The sequence below is a fragment of the Engystomops pustulosus genome, chromosome 1, assembly GCF_040894005.1.
Source record: "Engystomops pustulosus chromosome 1, aEngPut4.maternal, whole genome shotgun sequence".
Classification (NCBI taxonomy): Eukaryota; Metazoa; Chordata; class Amphibia; order Anura; family Leptodactylidae; genus Engystomops; species Engystomops pustulosus.
This window is the reverse complement of record NC_092411.1, coordinates 23,590,775-23,611,911: the sequence shown is the minus strand read 5'-3', so window position 1 is coordinate 23,611,911 and position 21,137 is coordinate 23,590,775. Positions and strand designations below refer to the sequence as shown.

At 46.4% G+C, this 21,137-nt stretch overlaps 2 protein-coding genes across 6 annotated transcripts; both read right to left on the bottom strand.

The window, feature by feature from the left end:
• Positions 1 to 644: 644 nt before the first annotated feature.
• On the bottom strand, positions 645 to 19,237 carry LOC140118261 (uncharacterized). Of its 5 annotated transcripts, none has more exons than XM_072135918.1 (9): positions 19,159 to 19,237; positions 18,165 to 18,284; positions 17,863 to 18,042; positions 17,660 to 17,783; positions 17,510 to 17,574; positions 17,153 to 17,276; positions 15,872 to 15,936; positions 15,524 to 15,638; positions 650 to 2,626 (listed from the first exon to the last, which is right to left on the bottom strand). In XM_072135918.1, exons 2-9 carry the CDS (start codon positions 18,240 to 18,242, stop codon positions 831 to 833), a joined length of 2,547 nt encoding a protein of 848 aa, XP_071992019.1. In that variant the 5' UTR covers positions 18,243 to 18,284; positions 19,159 to 19,237; the 3' UTR covers positions 650 to 830. The 5 variants fall into 5 exon arrangements, with proteins under 5 accessions (XP_071992056.1, XP_071992047.1, XP_071992019.1 ...); XM_072135927.1 differs by having other exon boundaries at positions 18,165 to 18,298; positions 19,159 to 19,191; XM_072135955.1 differs by lacking the exons at positions 15,524 to 15,638; positions 15,872 to 15,936; positions 17,153 to 17,276; ... (3 more) ...; positions 18,165 to 18,284; positions 19,159 to 19,237 and adding exons at positions 5,928 to 6,030; positions 6,264 to 6,328; positions 6,414 to 6,537; ... (1 more) ...; positions 6,919 to 7,038; positions 8,827 to 8,911 and having other exon boundaries at positions 645 to 2,626.
• LOC140118287 (uncharacterized) lies at positions 10,944 to 13,409 on the bottom strand. The gene is made up of 2 exons (XM_072136013.1): positions 13,301 to 13,409; positions 10,944 to 13,150 (listed from the first exon to the last, which is right to left on the bottom strand). The coding sequence occupies exons 1-2, from the start codon at positions 13,392 to 13,394 to the stop codon at positions 12,423 to 12,425; spliced, it is 822 nt and encodes a 273-aa protein (XP_071992114.1). The 5' UTR covers positions 13,395 to 13,409; the 3' UTR covers positions 10,944 to 12,422.
• Positions 19,238 to 21,137: the final 1,900 nt, after the last annotated feature.

Below are 21,137 nucleotides of genomic sequence, written 5' to 3'. Positions count from 1 at the left end.
GATACAGTCTAGGACACCTCGGTGGTGGGATACAGTCTAGGACACCTCAGCGGTGGGATACAGTCTAGGACACCTCAGTGGTGAGATACAGTCTAGGGCACCTCGGTGGTGGGATACAGTCTAGGACACCTCAGCGGTGGGATACAGTCTAGGACACCTCAGCGCTGGGATACATTCTAGGACACCTCAGCGCTGGGATACAGTCTGGGACACCTCAGCGGTGGGATACAGTGTAGGACACCTCAGTGGTGGGATACAGTCTAGGACACCTCAGTGGTGAGATACAGTCTAGGACACCTCAGTGGTGGGATACAGTCTAGGACACCTCAGTGGTGGGATACAGTCTAGGACACCTCAGTGGTGGGATACAGTCTGGGACACCTCAGTGGTGGGATACAGTCTAGGACACCTCAGTGGTGGGATACAGTCTAGGACACCTCAGTGGTGAGATGCAGTTTTTAAAACCAGATATTGTACATGTTGTTTAAGGGCTATTGGAGCAGAAGTTTCAGACTAAATGTTATCTGATGACGAATTGAACTAAAAAGAGCCTCCTTGTCATTATAACTGTGGGCTGCTGACTGGGCATCGCTGTTCCCTCGCACTTATATTAGTTGTTGAATCATAAAATCTGACAGATAGAGAAAGACAAACCCAAGAACAGACACGACATTTAATAAAATTTGACAAGTTCTGAGTCTCTGTCCTATACAGTACAATGAGGTCCTCTCTGTACACGGTTGATATACAACGGCTTTATCTGCTTTTTTTTGGTGACATTTTTTTCGTCTTTTGGTGATTGCAGATTTGTGATTTCTCATTTACAGCTACTACATAATGTTTCCTTTCTCTTCTGACCGGTCACTTTCATTGTAACTCACATTTTCTTCCTGTCCTGTCTTTCGAGAATATAGGTCTGAGAAACAAGAAAATTGCTGTCCAGTGTGAGTTCTTAGATGGGTGACAAGATTGGATTTCTGGGTAAAATATTTCCCACATTCAGAACATGAATATGGCTTCTCTCCTGTGTGAATTCTCTGATGTTTTACAAGATCTGATTTCTGAGTAAAACGTGTTCCACATTCTGGGCACGAGAACGGCTTCTCTCCTGTGTGAATTCTTAGATGTACGACGAGAGCTGACTTGTGGTTGAAACACTTTTCACACACAGGACAAGAAAATGGTTTTGCCCCTTTGTGAATGTTCTGATGTTCAACAAGACGTCCTTTTCTCGAGAAACACTTCCCACATTCCTGACATGAGAACGGCTTCTCACCCGTGTGAATTCTCTCATGTCTTACAAGAACCGATTTCAGATAAAAACATTTGCCGCATTCGGAACATGAAAATGGCTTCTCCCCTGTGTGAGTTATCTGGTGTTGAAGAAGATATTTCTTTTGTGTAAAATATTTCCCACATTCTTGACATGAAAATGTTTTTCCTGTGTGAATTCTTTGATGCGCAATAAGAGCGGATTTTTGGTTAAAACTTTTTTCACATACAGTGCAAAAAAATGGCTTCTCCCCTGTGTGAATTCTTTGATGTCGAATAAGAATAGATTTTTGCGTGAAACATTTCCCACATTCTGAACATGAAAATGGCTTCTCCCCTGTGTGAATTCTTTCATGTCTATCCAATTCGGATTTCTGGTTGAAACATTTGCTACACTCAGAACATGAAAACGGCTTGTTCCCTGTGTGAATTCTCTGATGTTTAACGAGTTCAGATTTCTGGATATAACATTTTCCACATTCTGAACATGAATACGGCTTCTCTCCTGTGTGAAGTCTCTGATGTCTATCATATTCAGATTTTTGGTTAAAGCATTTACCACATTCTGAACAGATAAGTAGCTCCTTCTCTGTGTGAATTCGCTGATGTTTAATAAGATTTGCTTTCTGAGAACAACATTTCCCACATTCAGGACAAGAAAATGGCTTAAGACTGGTGTGAGTTCTCAGATGTTGCAGAAGGCTCGATTTCAGGTTAAAACAAATCCCACATTCTTGACATACAAAGGGCTTCTCCCCTGTGTGAGCTCTCTGATGTTCAACAAGAGTTGGTTTCTGGGTAAAACATTTGCCACACTCTGAACAAGAAAATGGCTTCTCCCCTGTGTGAATTCTCTGATGTTTAACAAGATCTGATTTCTGGGTAAAACATTTCCCACATTCTGAGCATGGAAATGGCTTCTCCCCAGTGTGAATTCTCTGGTGCCTAGCAAGATCCGATTTCTGGGCAAAGCATCGACCACATTCTAAACACTGAAATGGCTTCTCCCCTGTGTGAATTCTCTTATGTCTATCGAGTTCTGATTTCTGAGTAAAACATTTCCCACATTCTGAGCAGGTAAATGGCTTCTCCCCTGTGTGAATTCGCTCATGTCTATCCAATTCTGATTTCTGGTTAAAAAATTTCCTGCATACAGAACATTGATATCGCTTCCCTCCAATGTGAGATCCTTGAGCCAGTGATGAATAAGAAGCTAAGACTTGTATCACAGGATCAGATGACAAATCTCTGCTGTTAGGTGCTGGGGATAGTTCCGGGGTCATGGCAGGTTCTTGTGTCATATCATAATCATCAGAAAATATTAAATGTTCCTCAGAGATCCTGGTATAGTCATCTGACAAAAAAAAAAATAAAAACATTTTATCATTTATAAATAATATCATATCAGAAATATTTATTGAAACTTAAAACATTTCAAGGTACAAATTTAAATAAAAATCAGAAAGCGTCTATCAGTAGACCCATCTCCCAGCATCCTCTCCCTGTCACTGTTTCCCTGGGCAGGGGGCAATATTCCCCATTCCTTGTCTACAGATCTCATGTACCTGTGGGATATTTACAGGAAGGTGCCTGAGCAAAAGGTTCCGAGACCAATTACTTCCTCTTCTGTCCATCCTGTGGATTCGGAAAAAACGCCGCATTTAAAAGAAAAAAAAGTGTTGCGGGACTCGCGCTTACCTTCAGCAGGAATAAGCAGGTGAACTTCAGTGCATTCCGGCGGACCTTGGTGGACTTAATCGCAGCAGCGCCACCTGGTGGACGTCGGAGGAACTGCTTTAGTGAATCCCGGCCCGACCCGAGTCCACCGCAGAGAACACGTCGCTGGATCGCGAATGGACCGAGTAAGTAAATCTGCCCCATTGTGATGCACCTAATGCCTTCCCATGATGCCTTGCATTCTCTCATGAAGATACATAGCAGAAAATCCAATGAGATTCCAACTAAACCATTGAGTTCCACATAATGGGGCAGATTTACTTATCTGTCCCAGTGCGATCGCTGAGGTGCGTTGTCCGACGATCCTGCACAGCTGTCGCAAGATCATGCACCCGATTTCTTGCATCTGTCGCTTCCCCGCTCAGGTCCACCGGAGTTCACCTTCTTCTTCCTGGTGTATGTGAGTGCATGTCTTGCGACACGATTTGACATGTTGAATCCCGCGTGTTGTCCGAATCCGTCGGATCATCCGATGGCCCACCCCCCGATTTTTGTCGCATGACAGCTGAAGCAATTGGGACAAAATCTGATCGAATGTGATGCAATCCCCGGCGCGATCCCTAAAAACGCCGGAAAAACGGATGGAAATGCGGCCGCGGGACCTTAGTAAATAAGCCCCAATATGTCCGTACAGGAGCTATGCAGCAGTGAAATAGTTACATGTAGTATGTAGGGGAGCAGGAGGAGGAAGGAGCCGGCTGCAGAGAGTAATGGAGTCTGTGCTGTCGCCTGATCTGCACAGAGACACAGAAATGGTGCAGGATCACAGACGCTGATGGAAGGACTAATGAGGAAACAGCGATACACACGTCCTTCCCTGTTCTTTGCAGGAGTGTTATATGTTCACAGAACGCGCCTCTTGTAGTGTATGTATGTAACTGTAACGTTAAGCCGCTCTCTGTGTGTAACAACTGCCAGAACTTAATGTGCAAAACTATTTCCCCCAGGGGATCAATAAAGCTTACAGAGAGCGTATGGCTACAGAGAGAACGGCATCACACGGCCTCCCCCTGCTTCAAAAATGAGCAGGGAACAGCTGAGCCTCCCATCAGGGTTAAGTGGTGACGTAACATAAACAGGCGAAGGTCGGCGGCACACGTGGCGTTTACTAAAAAACGTTTTTTTGAAAACACACCCCTTTTTGACCCATTTTAATTAAGATCATTGGTAAAACCGCTCATAAACAGATTCGTTTTTTTAACGCATGCAGATTTTAACGGACTGCTTAAAAACGGCCCAAAAACGGGTTCAAAACGCCACGTGTGCCGCCGGCCTAAGGGTGTGTTCACACGTTACAGTTTCAACTGCACCATAATAAGTTCATGAGGTGGTTATAGGTGCAGTTTCCTTTTATATCCGGTGACAAGAACAGGTTTAACCTTTAAAATATACACTCACCGACCACTTTATTAGGTACACCATGCTAGTAACGGGTTGGACCCCCTTTTGCCTTCAGAACTGCCTCAATTCTTCGTGGCATAGATACAACAAGGTGCTGGAAGCTCCTCAGAGATTTTGGTCCATATTGACATGATGGCATCACACAGTTGCCGCAGATTTGTCGGCTGCACATCCATGATGCGAATCTCCCGTTCCACCACATCCCAAAGATGCTCTATTGGATTGAGATCTGGTGACTGCGGAGGCCATTTGAGTCCAGTGACCTCATTGTCATGTTCAAGAAACCAGTCTGAGATGATTCCAGCTTTATGACCTGGCGCATTATCCTGCTGAAAGTAGCCATCAGATGTTACAGGGTACATTGTGCTCATAAAGGGATGGACATGGTCAGCAACAATACTCAGGTAGGCTGTGGCGTTGTACCAAGGGGCCCAAAGAGTGCCAAGAAAATATTCCCCACACCATGACACCACCACCACCAGCCTGAACCGTTGATACAAGGCAGGATGGATCCATGCTTTTATGTTGTTGACGCCAAATTCTGACCCTACCATCCGAATGTCGCAGCAGAAATCGAGACTCATCAGACCAGGCAACGTTTTTCCAATCTTCTACTGTCCAATTTCGATGAGCTTGTACAAATTGTAGCCTCAGTTTCCTGTTCTTAGCTGAAAGGAGTGGCACCCGGTGTGGTCTTCTGCTGCTGTAGCCCATCTGCCTCAAAGTTGGACGTACTGTGCGTTCAGAGATGCTTTTCTGCCTACCTTGGTTGTAACGGGTGGCGATTTGAGTCACTGTTGCCTTTCTATCAGCTCGAACCAGTCTGCCCATTCTCCTCTGACCTCTGGCATCAACAAGGCATTTCCGCCCACAGAACTGCCGCTCACTGGATGTTTTTTCTTTTTCGGACCATTCTCTGTAAACCCTAGAGATGGTTGTGCGTGAAAATCCCAGTAGATCAGCAGTTTCTGAAATACTCAGACCAGCCCTTCTGGCACCAACAACCATGCCACGTTCAAAGGCCTCAAATCACATTTCTTCCCCATACTGATGCTCGGTATGAACTGCAGGAGATTGTCTTGACCATGTCTACATGCCTAAATGCACTGAGTTGCCGCCATGTGATTGGCTGATTAGAAATTAAGTGTTAACGAGCAGTTGGACAGGTGTACCTAATAAAGTGGCCGGTGAGTGTAATTCCCCCGTTCAGTTCATGTCTTTCACCTGTTAAATTAACAAAACTGCACCTAAAACCACCTCAAAGCTGATTGTGATGCAGTTTGATCTGCAATGTGTGAATAGACCCCAAATGGCTGTATGCAGCCTGGTCTATATATGGCACCGGACCGCTGACTGGGAGCTGGGAGACAAGTGCAGCACTGGATGGCCGGGTAATCATAGGTAAGTGCACTTTATTATGTTACTACTTAGTGTCTGGGATTCAAACAAGAAAATAATAATTGATTTATTGAATATATAATTCTACATCTATAGATCTGTGACCGGTCACAACTCACCTGGGCGGATACCTGCAGGGATCTCCTCCTCATCACTCATAGACGTCTCTTCTTTTATGGTTACGAGGACAATACTGCCCAAATCTTTCACCTCATTCACAGTCTGAGGAACAAATATTATAATAGTCAGAGGATGGAGAAGACGCAGGGAATCCAGCGCTACTTATCTCTGGGGGACATGGAGAAGATCCAGAGCACATGTCCTGTCTATGGTCACCTCCGCTCCTCCATCTCCTCCTCTCATTACACAAGTATAAGACATATAATACTGAGGGATAAGACTGAAGACAAGGAGGTCACAGGCGTCTACAGGTCATAGGGGAGATCTCCACCTACCTGATCATCCTGTGGTAGAAGAGGACGGGGACATCTCTCCGGGGATCTTCTCTCCCTGGATGTGACTGTAGGGATCACATACAGAGACTGAATTCCTTCTTCTATACAGATAATACAGAGGGGACACGTGTCTATAGTCCTGTCTATTACCTGGTGATGTGAGGGGCCGGGGGTCCTCCATCATGACGTCCTGGTACAGATCCTTGTGTCCTTCTACATACTCCCACTCCTCCATGGAGAAATAGACAGCCACATCCTGACACCTTATAGGAACCTGACACACACAATGGGTACAGTCACCACCCGGCGCCTCCAGTTACTGTATAATGTCCCAGCATTCCCAGCAGTGTCACCTCTCCAGTCAGCAGCTCCGCCATCTTCATGGTCAGTTCTAGGATCTCCTGTACATTCATCTCCTCATGTATCAGGGGGTGAGGGGGAGACCCCGGGATGGGGTGCAGGGGTCCCCCCCATTCATCATACACAGAGGCCGGACAGCGCTCACTAGACGTCTTCTTCACTAATGTGTAATCCTGGTTATGGGGAGACACAGGAATAATATCACTACATACATGTCCGGAGTCACATGACCCCCAGTCACATGATCTGTTATTACCAGAGATAACGAGGTCATGTGACATCACCAGGATCTCACCTCTCCTGTGAGCCGGTAGAGGATCTCTAGGGTGAGGTGTAGGACGCTCTCCGCCATCTTGTCCCGGTCTCTCTCCATCCCTGATGCGTCACTCCGGAATATTCTCTGATACAGAAGATTCTAGATTGTAAGAAATGGAGAAAGAAGAGAAGATGACAAGCACATCCAGAGATAACAGAGCACCACCTCCCATATGCAGTCCCATGTAATGTACACCCCTCTCCTCCTCCAGCCTGCAGTCCCATGTAATGTACACCAGTCTCCTCTCTCCAGCCTGCAGTCCCATGTAATGTACACCCCTCTCCCCCTCCAGCCTGCAGTCCCATGTAATGTACACCCCTCTCCCCCTCCAGCCTGCAGTCCCATGTAATGTACATCCCTCTCCCCCTCCAGCATGCAGTCCCATGTAATGTACACCCCTCTCCCCCTCCAGCCTTCAGTCCCATGTAATGTACACCCCTCCCCCCCTCCAGCCTACAGTCCCATGTAATGTACACCCCTCTCCCCCTCCAGCCTTCAGTCCCATGTAATGTACACCCCTCCCCCCCTCCAGCCTACAGTCCCATGTAATGTACACCCCTCTCCCCCTCCAGCCTGCAGTCCCATGTAATGTACACCCCTCTCCCCCTCCAGCCTGCAGTCCCATGTAATGTACATCCCTCTCTCCCCTCCAGCCTGCAGTCCCATGTAATGTACATCCCTCTCTCCCCTCCAGCCTGCAGTCCCATGTAATGTACATCCCTCTCCCCCTCCAGCCTGCAGTCCCATGTAATGTACATCCCTCTCTCCCCTCCAGCCTGCAGTCCCATGTAATGAACAACCCTCTTTCCCTCCAGCCTGCAGTCCCATGTAATGTGCACCCCTCTCCCCCTCCAGCATGCAGTCCCATGTAATGTACACCCCTCTCCCCCCCCCAGCCTGCATTCCCATGTAATGTACACCCCTCTCCCCCCCCAGCCTGCAGTCCCATGTAATGTACATCCCTCTACTCCCTCCAGCCTGCAGTCCCATGTAATGTACACTCCTCTCCTCCTCCAGCCTGCAGTCCCATGTAATGTACATCCCGTCTCCTCCCTCCAGCCTGCAGTCCCATGTAATGTACATCCTGTCTCCTCCCTCCAGCCTGCAGTCCCATGTAATGTACACCCTTCTCCTCCCTCCAGCCTGCAGTCCCATGTAATGTACACCCCTCTCCCAGTACACACCTGCGGTCCCATGTAATGTACATCCCTCTCCTCCCTCCAGCCTGCAGTCCCATGTAATGTACACCCCTCTCCCCTCCAGCCTGCAGTCCTATGTAATGTACACCCCTCTCCCCCTCCAGCCTGCAGTCCCATGTAATGTACATCCCTCTCCCCCTCCAGCATGCAGTCCCATGTAATGTACACCCCTCTCCCCCTCCAGCCTGCAGTCCCATGTAATGTACACCCCTCCAGCCTGCAGTCCCATGTAATGTACACCCCTCTCCCCCTCCAGCCTGCAGTCCCATGTAATGTACACCCCTCTCCCCCTCCAGCCTGCAGTCCCATGTAATGTACATCCCTCTCTCCCCTCCAGCCTGCAGTCCCATGTAATGTACATCCCTCTCCCCCTCCAGCCTGCAGTCCCATGTAATGTACATCCCTCTCCTCCCTCCAGCCTGCAGTCCCATGTAATGTACATCCCTCTCTCCCCTCCAGCCTGCAGTCCCATGTAATGAACAACCCTCTTTCCCTCCAGCCTGCAGTCCCATGTAATGTGCACCCCTCTCCCCCTCCAGCATGCAGTCCCATGTAATGTACACCCCTCTCCCCCCCCCCCAGCCTGCAGTCCCATGTAATGTACACACACCCTCTATCCTGCAGGCCTATGTAATGTATATCCCCCTCCAGCCTGCACGCAGGTTCGTCTCTCTGGCGCTGTACACACCTGTAGACAATCTCTACTGCGGTTTTCTGCAGGGAATGGTAGACACCGAAAAAGGTCACATGACCAGACAGGAAGGGGCAGGACTGGGCGGGGCCTATTCCCAGCGTCATCAGTAGATCGCGGGATGCAATGTCAGGAGCCATGACAGTGATGCTCTGCAGGGATGTGCAGCAGTGATGCTCTGCAGGGAGTGTACAGCAGTGGCGATGCTGTGCAAGGCTGTACATGAGTGATGGCCTGCCGCAGCTTACAGATGCAATGCTCTGCAGGGAGTGTACAGCTGTGATGCTCTGCAGTGAGTGTACAGCTGTGATGCTCTGCAGGGTTGTACAGCTGTGATGCTCTGCAGGGTTGTACATGAGTGATGGTCTGCAGCAGTTTACATATACAATGCTCTGCAGGGGGTGTACAGGAGCGCCACCCAGAGGATGAGAGGTGGACCCTGTGCTGTGCGGCGCCCCATGTATTTTTGTTATTTAACCCTTCATGTTTCGTGTACATCTGCAGCACCTACTACAGCTGGTGCCGACACTGATCAGGGCAGGTGTCTTCTGGATATACAGCAGACACCTGACATACAGGTAGATCCCTCTACATACATCACTTGTCAATCAGCCAATGTAATTTTACGTTGATTGGTCATGAGGGAGTTAAAGGGGGTGGTCCCAAGCTAAAATATTGTCACCTATCCAGAGGATATGAGATGACACGATGACCCCTACTGCTCAGTTGTTGCAGTATTCCTGCTTTATTTTTCTTTTAACTACACTCCGGGTCTGGACATCAAAAACTGCATCTAAAAAACTGAATGTGTGAACGCACCCTAACTGATGAACAGTATATTCTGGAACACACTGGTATAGTGTATGTGCTCTCAGACCCCGCAGAACTCCTGACATAGAAAGTAAATGGTTATGAATATTATAACCTTTGACACCCCCCGTGACATCAATTAAACAGCACCGGTTGCCATGACAGCTGGTGATCTGTAAGAGGCTCCCATAACTGTAACTCGACAGACAGATGCCTCCTCGTGTACCGCCTGTGGAAATCGGCTCTTATGTTGGTCCGATCCCACGGGCTGCACACATAGGGGCAGATTTATCAAGCTGTTTTAAAGTCAGAATATTTCTAGTTGCCCATGGCAACCAATCACAGCTCCCCTTTAAAATATTAATGAGCACTGGTAAAATGAAAGCTGAGCTGTGATTGGTTGCCATGGGCAACTAGAAATATTCTAATTTCAGACATTTGGTCAATGTATAAGCCCGGTTCCACAGGCAGCACGCAGGGGCCTTAAATGATTGTAAAAAAAACGGAGGGCTCCAGATAAAGCCCCTATATCTCAGCTGTTTGGAAAGAACTTCATAGCATCTTGTTAACTCCCTTCTAGAAACAGTAAATCCTTCAGGTCTCCTGTGGTCCCTCCGGTTGCATCGCTCTACAGTAGACACGCTATGGCACCGCACCCCAGTTGTTATTGCTGTTGGCTCTGGAGCAGATGGTGACCACCTCCATATCTGGTGGTCGTGTCCTTTGCTCAGACTCTTGTGGAATGAAGTAGAATGGCTTATCAATACGCGCGCCCTGATGCGCCCAGCCTCGACCGTTCTGCCCAACCTCACCACCTCCTCTTCAGCTGCCCCCATCACAACCTTTTTTTGGCATCACTTAGGCCGCGTTCACATGTTCCGCTAGGCATCCGTTCATAATGCAATGCTAGAGTACAGGGGGCGGTCCTCGGCCCAAGCGCACGTGTTTCCAGGGAAACGCATGCGATCGGCTTATCAATCGCATGCGTATGCCTAGAAACGCATGTGCGTTCGGGTTGAGGACCTCCCCCCTGTGCACTAGAGTCACGTTATGAACGGATGCCTAGTTGAACGTGTGCCCACTGCCTTAATCCTGGCAGCTAAGGCTCTCATCCCACTAAAGTGGAGCTCTGCCCGACTCCTCCCATGTGAACACTGGATTACTAAGGGTGATGCCACACGTGGCGTTTTGAACCAGTTTTTGGTCCGTTTTTAAGCAGTCCCTTAAAAAACGCATCCGTTTTTTAAAGGTTTTACAAATTATCTTAATTAAAAATGGTCAAAAACGGGTTCAAAACGCCACGTGTGGCATCAAAAACTGCATCTGAAAAAGCGAACATGTGAACACTCCCTCCAGCTGTTTTTAGTATGGGTTGGTGTATCCCACCGCCGAGGTGTCCCAGACTGTCATATTGTCTTACATTGTCGCTCACTGTGATGTCATTGGGGAGCAATGATCCTTCGCCATGACAGCCTTGGGACTTTATAAGACCTGAGGCAGTGTTATTTCAGAAGATCTGTTGATCATATGCAAAATCCATTGCTTATTTCCCAGTCCTCCTTATGACTCTCTCACTAATGTTTCCTACACTGTACTGAAGAGAGGCAAACACAGCGAAACAGTGCAGGTTATAGCTGGGAATCTGTTCCTTTTGGAATAGATAGGCTGTCTCGACTTTTGGGAAAAAAATTTATGCAGTTTATAAGAGAAAACGGGTTCTATACTGAGAAACTCAAATTGTCACCTTCACAGATACGGATCAAGTTATAGGCCCCTCAGTCCATTAGAAAGACCCGTGTTCTGGTTAGATGACACATTCCAAGCAAATTGCACAGGACGGGAGTCCTTGTATCATATAGAATTATAATGTAAGGACTCCATCTGCCAACCAAAGTGTAACAGTTATTACATTGAGCTGCATTTCTGCTATTTAGGGGGGACTCCTTGCATATTTCTAAATGATGCAAGGACTCCCATCCACTGCAATGTGATCAGTCTGTAAGATCTGACTTGTACATGGATCTGTATCCATGGGCTGAGCACAACGGGGCACATTTACTAAGGGTCCACATGGCGCATTTTCGTCGGGTGTCCCCACTATTTCCGACTTGTGCCACATTTAACAGGGGTTTTTAGCGCACACGATCGGATTTTGGCGCATGCGACACAAATCAGGGGTCGTGGTCGACGGACAATCCAACTGAATCGGACTGAGCGCGGGATTCACAATTCAAATTGTGTCGCAAGACAATGCACTCACATACACCGGGAAGAAGAAGGTGAACTCCGGGGGACCTGAGCAGGGAAGCAACAAATGCAGAAAAAAGGACGCACGATCTTGAATAATAATCGTCGGAGAATGCACCTCGGGGATCGCCCAGGACCGGGTAAGTAAATCTGCCCCATTGTGTACAGGGAGCCTAAGTGTGAGTGCGATCACTTGCTCTGATCTTGTCCCACGTTGAGGGTCTTCTGAGAATAGGTATGCAAATTCCGTTTCATCCCATGGGAGTCAGGCTTTCTGACACCCCTAGGACGTTCCTCATTTTTTCATTTGTAGGTGATCCCCATCAGTGCCAGAACGGACCTTCTTGATCTCACTGGTTTCTCCTCACATGTCCAAGAATAGTAAAACCTTTGTGTACAATTTTTTTTCATATTTTTCTGGTTTGTGCCTACACCTTCACAATATGACCCTGCGTTGGCTCCATTACTGTTACATTGTGACACACGCTTCTTATACTGAATAAACTTTATTGTTGATAGAAGAAAAGAAAAAGTGTTCAACATGGCTTCTCCCCCGTGTGAATTCTCTGATGTTTTTCAAAATTTGTTTTGAGACGGAAACATTTGCCGCACTCTGCACACGGGAAGAAGTACACCGCTGTGTGAATTTTCTCATGTCTAATTAGATTTGATTTTATGGCAAAACACTTCCCACATTCCTTACATGCAAACGGCTTCTTCCCTGTGTGGACTCTTTGATGTCTTAAAAGATCCCATTTCAAAGGGAAACTTTTGCCACATTCTGAGCATATCGGTGGTTTCTCGCCTGTGTGAATTCTCTGATGTATAATAAGATTTGATTTTCGGGCAAAACATTCCCCACATTCCAAACACGAATATGGGTTCTCCCCTGTGTGAATTCTCTTATGTCTAATAAGATTTGAATTAAGGGCAAAACTTTTCCCACATTCCGGACATGCAAATGGTTTCTCGCCTGTGTGACTTCTCTGATGCCGAACAAAATCTGATTTGTGGGTAAACAATTTTTTGCATACCGGACAATGATATTCCCTCTCCCCTTTGTCAGATCTTTCACTTAGATTTTGCCTTTGTCTATATTTTGTCTTTGATGATTTAGAAGACAATGATGGATCTTTTCTGCGCGAGGCCGCTGGTAGACTCCTGCTCATGGCATGTGCTTCAACTGTATCTTCTTCTATCCCGTAACCATCTGCTTTAAAATCGAATGACCTTCGAAGGTTCTCCGAGATCCTTGTATAGTTATCTGCCAAAAACAAGAACATTTTTACTATTTTTTTGCTGTGTAAAAATGTAAATACAATTTTGAAGACCTGTAGAAAGAAAATTGATATAAGGGTTATAGCAACTAAATATTGTGCAATTCTCCAATATACGTTCTGTATCAATTCTTCACGGTTTTCTAGATCTCTGCTTGCTGTATTTAAGGAAATTGCTTGCTTCCTTCCTGTGGATAAACACCGGTGCCTGTTAATGTTATCCCTGGTCATGTGATGTCACACAGGTGCACAGCTCGTTACATCCCTGGTCATGTTATGTCACACAGGTGCACAGCTCGTTATATCCCTGGTCATGTTATGTCACACAGGTGCACAGCTCGTTATATCCCTGGTCATGTGATGTCACACAGGTGCACAGCTCGTTATATCCCTGGTCATGTGATGTTACACAGGTGCACACCTCGTTATATTCCTGGTCATGTGAGGTCACACAGGTGCACACCTCGTTATATTCCTGGCCATGTGATGTCACACAGGTGCACAGCTCGTTATATATATCCCTGGTCATGTGATGTCACACAGGTGCACAGCTCGTTACATCCCTGGCCATGTGATGTCACACAGGTGCACAGCTCGTTACATCCCTGGCCATGTGATGTCACACAGGTGCACGGCTTGTTATATCCCTGGTCATGTGATGTCACAAAGGTGCACAGCTCGTTTTATCCCTGGTCATGTGATGTCACACAGGTGCACAGCTCGTTTTATCCCTGGTCATGTGATGTCACACAGGTGCACAGCTCGTTATATATCCCTGGTCATGTGATGTCACACAGGTGCACAGCTCGTTATATATCCCTGGTCATGTGATGTCACACAGGTACACGGTTTGTTATATCACATGACCAGGGCTATAGCAAGCCATGCATCTGTGTGACATCATGTGACCAGGGATAATAACAAACTGTGCGCAGTGTGACATCACATGACCAGGGATATAACGAGCCGCACTCCTGTGTGACATCACATGACCAGGGATAAAACAAGCCGTAACCTGTGTGACATCACATGACCAGGAATATAATAAGCCGTACACCTGTGTGACATAACATGACCAGGGATATAACGAGCCGTGCACCTGTGTGACATCACATGACCAGGGATAAAACAAGCCGTAACCTGTGTGACATCACATGACCAGGAATATAAGAAGCCGTACACCTGTGTGACATCACATGACCAGGGATATAAGAAGCCGTACACCTGTGTGACATCACATGACCAGGGATATAAGAAGCCGTACACCTGTGTGACATCACATGACTGGGGATATAACAAGCCATGCACCTGTTTGATATCACATCACCAGGGATATAAGAAGCTGTGCACCTGTGTGACATCACATGACCAAGGATATAACGAGCCGTGCACCTGTGTGACATCACATGAACATGACCTGGTCTTTATGCAGAGAAATAAACAATGCAGCTTCCTAACAGCAGGCGGAGATCTTAAAGGAAGTGATACAGAATGTAGAATATCATAGTATATAAGGCAGGAAAAAGACGCGAGTCCATCAAGCCCAAGCTTTAAGTATTAAGCAAATGTTTTTCCCCATATTAGAAAATTGTATACATTTTTCACTTTACAAACAATAATATTAGTTAAAACTAGACAAACCCTTTAAGTAAGGCAAAGGAGGCAAAAGACTTCATCAGTAGACATCAGAGAGCTGCAGCCCCATCTGACCACATCTGGCAGCATCTTCTCCCTGTGTCTGTACTATTTTTTACTGTGCGGGGGTCAATAAGTTGCATTTCTTTCCTATAAAATCTTCTTAATATATCATGTCCCTGTGTGATATTTACAGGAAGGGACCTGAGGAAAAGGCTCAACTGCTCCCTGTAATGTTGAGTATATATATATATATATATATATATATATATATATACCTGTTTTCCCCATCCTGACCCGTGCCTGGATAACTGAATCCGAATTATATAATCATAAAAGTAATAATTATATATAACTAGAATTATATTTTCTAGCATAAAACTAGAAATGGATATCAAAAAAAGTGAGAAGACGACCACCTGAAAACTGGGAGCAGGGAAACAAACCTCAATGTGCAGAAGGTTATTATTAGTAAGGGGTTCACATACATTACATTAAGACAAATGCAAAAACAGAGATCTGGAAGGAAGGAAGGAAGGAGGTCCCTGCTTGTGAGGGCTCACAGTCTACACGATAGCGACTCCCGCTTATATCTAATTGTCACTTATAGAAGAAACCAACACTATAAATAATTATTCTTGCATACATCAGTCTTCTCTGTTAAATCAGAGGTCACAGTGGCCACAAAGATTCTATGTACACATCAGTGACCGGTCACTACTCACCGGGGCGGATACCTGCAGGGACGTCCTCCTTACTCTCCTCCTCATCACTCACAGACGTCTCTTCTTTTATGGTTACGAGGACAATACTGCCCAAATCTTTCACCTCATTCACAGTCTGAGGAACAAATATTATAATAGTCAGAAGATGGAGAAGACGCAGGGAATCCAGCGCTACTTATCTCTGGGGCACATGGAGAAGATCCAGAGCACATGTCCTGTCTATGGTCACCTCCGCTCCTCCATCTCCTCCTCTCATTACACAAGTATAAGACATATAATACTGAGGGATAAGACTGAAGACAAGGAGGTCACAGGCGTCTACAGGTCATAGGGGAGATCTCCACCTACCTGATCATCCTGTGGTAGAAGAGGACGAGGACATCTCTTACGGGATCTTTTCCTATTGGATCTGACTGTAGGGATCACATACAGAGACTGAATGTAATTCACCCGTTCAGTTCACGTCTTTAACCTATTAATTTAACAAAACTGCACCTAAAACCACCTCAACGCTGATTGTGATACTTTAATCCGCAATGTGTGACTGCACCCTGAGTGGCTTTATACAGCCTGGTCTGTATATGAAAAATTGTTGAGATAAAAAACCTTTGTATTCTCTGACCGGAGCTCCAAGTCTGTAGACTGTATCTTTTTGTAATGTTTCAAAAAGGGTTCATAATTTGCGCACTGAATTTGATTGGTTGTTGGCATTACTAACGATTTGAAGACCCCATGGGAAATAAATGGGTGGATACATCTGGTAATAGTACAAGATGATGGAGTTCATATGGGGCGATTTGTAAGGACACATAATTGCAATGTTTAGGTCATAATGGAGTATCACTATTTCTATTATGATATATAATGGATTATGAATAATGAGTTTTATAAATTTTTTGTATTATATATAAATTCATGATATGTTGTGAGGTAACAAATGAATGTTTAAAAAGGGATGGGAACTAGACGCTTGTAACTCCCCGGAAGAAGCAGAAGGTGGCGAAACCCAGGGTCGGGCGAACACGTGAAACTGGCGTCCCATTGATCGTTTTATATGCGCATTTTAAAATTAATTTTGTGAGTATAATTTTAAAAAATAAAATTTTCGTTTCAAGAACATACTACGCTATTTTGTGCGTCTACTTTTTCCTAGCGACCTACTGTGCCGAGTGGTGGAGTTGAAGGGAGAAAATCGCACTAAGGATGTTCTGCACAGCGGTCTATTCCGATTGGAGTACTTTCTTATAATGGAATAAGTAAATTTTATTATGAAAATTAAGATTCTTGGAACATTACAAAAAGATACAGTCTACAGACTTGGAGCTCCGGTCAGAGAATAAAAAGGTTTTTTATCTCAACAATTTTTTGTACTTGTTTTGGGATTTTTCTGGATCGGTCCCAGTTTGTAGCTCTCTATATCTAAAGTGTGCTACACACTGTATGATATTTTTTGGTCTATATATGGCACCCGACCGCTGGCTACAGCACAACTGAGACTGGGAGCCGGGTGATTGGTGCAGAAATCGATAGCCGGGTGAAAAATAGGTAAGTGCACTTTATTATGTTACTATTTAGTGTCTGGAATTTAAATAAAAAAATAATATAGATCTGTGACCGGTCACTACTCACCTGGGCGGATACCTGCAGGGACGTCCTCCTTACTCTCCTCCTCATCATCATCCACAGACGTCTCTTCTTTTATGGTTATGGCTACAACATCCATACTGTCCAGATCATTGTCCTCATTCAGAAGCTGAGAAGCAAATGTTATAATAGTCAGAGGATGGAGAAGACGCGGGGAATCCAGCGCTACTTATCTCTGGGGGACATGGAGAAGATCCAGAGCACATGTCCTGTCTATGGTCACCTCCGCTCCTCCATCTCCTCCTCTCATTACACAAGTATAAGACATATAATACTGAGGGATAAGACTGAAGACAAGGAGGTCACAGGCGTCTACAGGTCATAGGGGAGATCTCCACCTACCTGATCATCCTGTGGTAGAAGAGGACGGGGACATCTCTCCGGGGATCTTCTCTCCCTGGATGTGACTGTAGGGATCACATACAGAGACTGAATTCCTTCTTCTATACAGATAATACAGAGGGGACACGTGTCTATAGTCCTGTCTATTACCTGGTGATGTGAGGGGCCGGGGGTCCTCCATCATGACGTCCTGGTACAGATCCTTGTGTCCTTCTACATACTCCCACTCCTCCATGGAGAAATAGACAGCCACATCCTGACACCTTATAGGAACCTGACACACACAATGGGTACAGTCACCACCCGGCGCCTCCAGTTACTGTATAATGTCCCAGCATTCCCAGCAGTGTCACCTCTCCAGTCAGCAGCTCCGCCATCTTCATGGTCAGTTCTAGGATCTCCTGTACATTCATCTCCTCATGTATCAGGGGGTGAGGGGGAGACCCCGGGATGGGGTGCAGGGGTCCCCCCCATTCTTCATACACAGGGGCCGGACAGCGCTCACTAGACGTCTTCTTCACTAATGTGTAATCCTGGTTATGGGGAGACACAGGAATAATATCACTACATACATGTCCGGAGTCACATGACCCCCAGTCACATGATCTGTTATTACCAGAGATAACGAGGTCATGTGACATCACCAGGATCTCACCTCTCCTGTGAGCCGGTAGAGGATCTCTAGGGTGAGGTGTAGGACGGTCTCCGCCATCTTGTCGCGGTCTCTCTCCATCCCTGATGCGTCGCTCCGGAATATTCTCTGATACAGAAGATTCTAGATTGTAAGAAGTGGAGAAAAACAAAGAAAATTTGAGAATCCAGAGAAAACCAGTGATATTACAGTAGGATATTACAGGTAAGTTGTAGTGTCACCGCCTCCTATATGCAGTCCCATGTAATGTACATCCCTCTCCCCCTCCTGCCTGCAGTCCCATGTAACATGCACCACTCTCCTCCTCCAGCCTACAGTCCCATGTAATGTACACCCCTCTCCTCCCTCCAGCCTGCAGTCCCATGTAATGTACACCCCTCTCCCCTCCAGCCTGCAGTCCCATGTAATGTACATGCCTCTCCTCGTCCAACCTGCAGTCCCATGTAATGTACACCCCTTTCCTCCCTGTAGCCTGCAGTCCCATGTAATGTACACCCCTCTCCTCCCTCCAGCCTGCAGACCCATGTAATGTACATCCCTCTCCTCCCTCCACCCTGCAGTCCCATGTAATGTACACCCCTCTCCTTCCTCCAGCCTGCAGTCCCATGTAATGTACATCCCTCTCCTCCCTCCACCCTGCAGTCCCATGTAATGTACACCCATCTCCTCCCTCCAGCCTGCAGTCCCATGTAATGTACACCCCTCTCCCCCTCCAGCCTGCAGTCCCATGTAATGTACACCCATCTCCTCCCTCCACCCTGCAGTCCCATGTAATGTACACCCATCTCCTCCCTCCAGCCTGCAGTCCCATGTAATGTACATCCCTCTCCCCCTCCACCCTGCAGTCCCATGTAATGTACACCCTCTCCTCCCTCCAGCCTGCAGTCCCATGTAATGTACATCCCTCTCCTCCCTCCAGCCTGCAGTCCCATGTAATGTACAATCCCTCTCCCCTCCAGCCCCATGCAATATACACCACTTTCCCCCCTGTACACACTTGCAGACAATCCCTGCTGCGTCTTCCTGTTGTCACCGGCGGAGGTCATGTGACCAGACAGGAAGAGGCGGGGCTTACTCTAAGTGTCAGTAGCACAGGCTTCCGAGCTGTAATTCTGAGAGCTGCAGCAGTGATAGTCTGCAGATGTTGTACAGCAGTGATAGTCTGCAGATGTGTACAGCAGTGATACTCAGCAGGGTCAATGAGGGAGGGATTTGGGTGGCAGCAGTAATGGTCTGCTGACGTGTACGATATTGATGCTCTGCAGGGATGTACAGAAGCGATGCTCTGCAGGCGTTGATGAGAGAGGAATTAGAGCGGCAGCAGTGATGGGAAATGTTGATCACTAAGCTCAGTTCTTTCTCTTCCTCCTCCTGACCAGAGAAGAGTCCGGGGGGCGGGGCAGTGACTCTTTCTAGGTCCTTCCTCTCTTACTGTCTCTCACATTCCGGGCAGAAAGTATGAAAGAAAACCAGCCTTCTATTTTGTGGATGTGAAAAAAAACGGATGCGGATACAATACGGACTGAAGAGTTGAGACGTCCTTCTGAATGAGCCCTTACATTACATTATCTGCTGTGACTGAGCCTGTAGTGTGGCTTCTCTCTGCTGGATGTCCTGTGCAAGGCAGATGATGTGGCTCTAGCTGTGCGCACCCTTCCTTCAGCAATGGTGCGTCACATGTCGGCTGCGGGGGTATGGAGGGGCTCACATTGCTAGCACCACTTCCATCGCCCCCAGCAAAGCTGCCATCCTGTAGCATGTCAGTAAATGGTAGAATCAATCAGGCAACGTAGGGTTAAAGTACCCTAGGGGCGGGGTCTAAAAAATAGTACAAATTTTTTTTTAAAAGTGAAAATAATAAAAAAAAATTAAAAACTAAAAATTCAAATCAACCCCCCCCCCCTTTCCCTAGAACTGATATATAAATAACCAGTAAAAATCATAACCACGTTGGGTATCGCTGCATCCCAAAATGTCTGATCTATCAAAATGAAAAAATGTTTAACCCTGTGACGGGAAATAGCACCCATTGTCGAAAATGCCACTTTTTTTGTCATTTTGCAAAAAATGTTATAAAAAGGGATCAAAAAGCCGTACAGTACTCAAAATGGTAACACTGAAAACATAATCAAAAGGCGACAAAGATTGACACCCCCCACAGCTCCTTACACTGAAGTATGAAAAACTTATTTTCTCAAAAGATGGCAAAATGTAGAATTTTTTTTTTATTTTATTTTTGGAACTTGGGTCCATGATCTTGGGTTTGTCCTCTCCATAGACACCTGTAAAGTTTTTGATTCTGTTGAATGGTCCAATATGTCATAAGCCATAATTGATAAAAAAAAAAAAAGTGCAGTCTCAATACATGTTATGACCCTGGTGTGTGAGGGGTCAGTCCTTACTATACTTTCCCCCTCCCCCCCCGCACACCAGGGCCATAACATGTATTGACCCTTTAAATCAGCTGTAGGTTTATTGGGTTCTAAATCCACTATATTTCCGTTGTCCTTTCCCTGTTTGTTCTCGGCCATTATCCCTTGAAGCAGTGTTCCACAACATTTTTGTATCTGGGGACGGGCTGCACCTAAAATTTTTCACCAGGCCTGGGTAACCCCCTTACTATGGTCCCTGGAAAATAAAGTTGTGTGCCCCAAAAATAGTCCATATCTAACCCCAACTCATATAATGTGCCATTTTCTGCAGCTGCCCTTATTTCTGTAGCCCTCCCCCTCTATAATGCCCTTATTTCTGTACCCCCCCTGTATAATGCCCTTATTTCTGTACCCCCCCTCTATAATGCCCTTATTTCTGTACCCCCCCTCTATAATGCCCTTATTTCTGTACCCCCCCTCTATATTGCCCTTATTTCTGTACCCCCCCCTCTATAATGCCCTTATTTCTGTACCCCCCCTCTATAATGCCCTTATTTCTGTACCCCCCCTCTATAATGCCCTTATTTCTGTAGCCCCCCCCCCC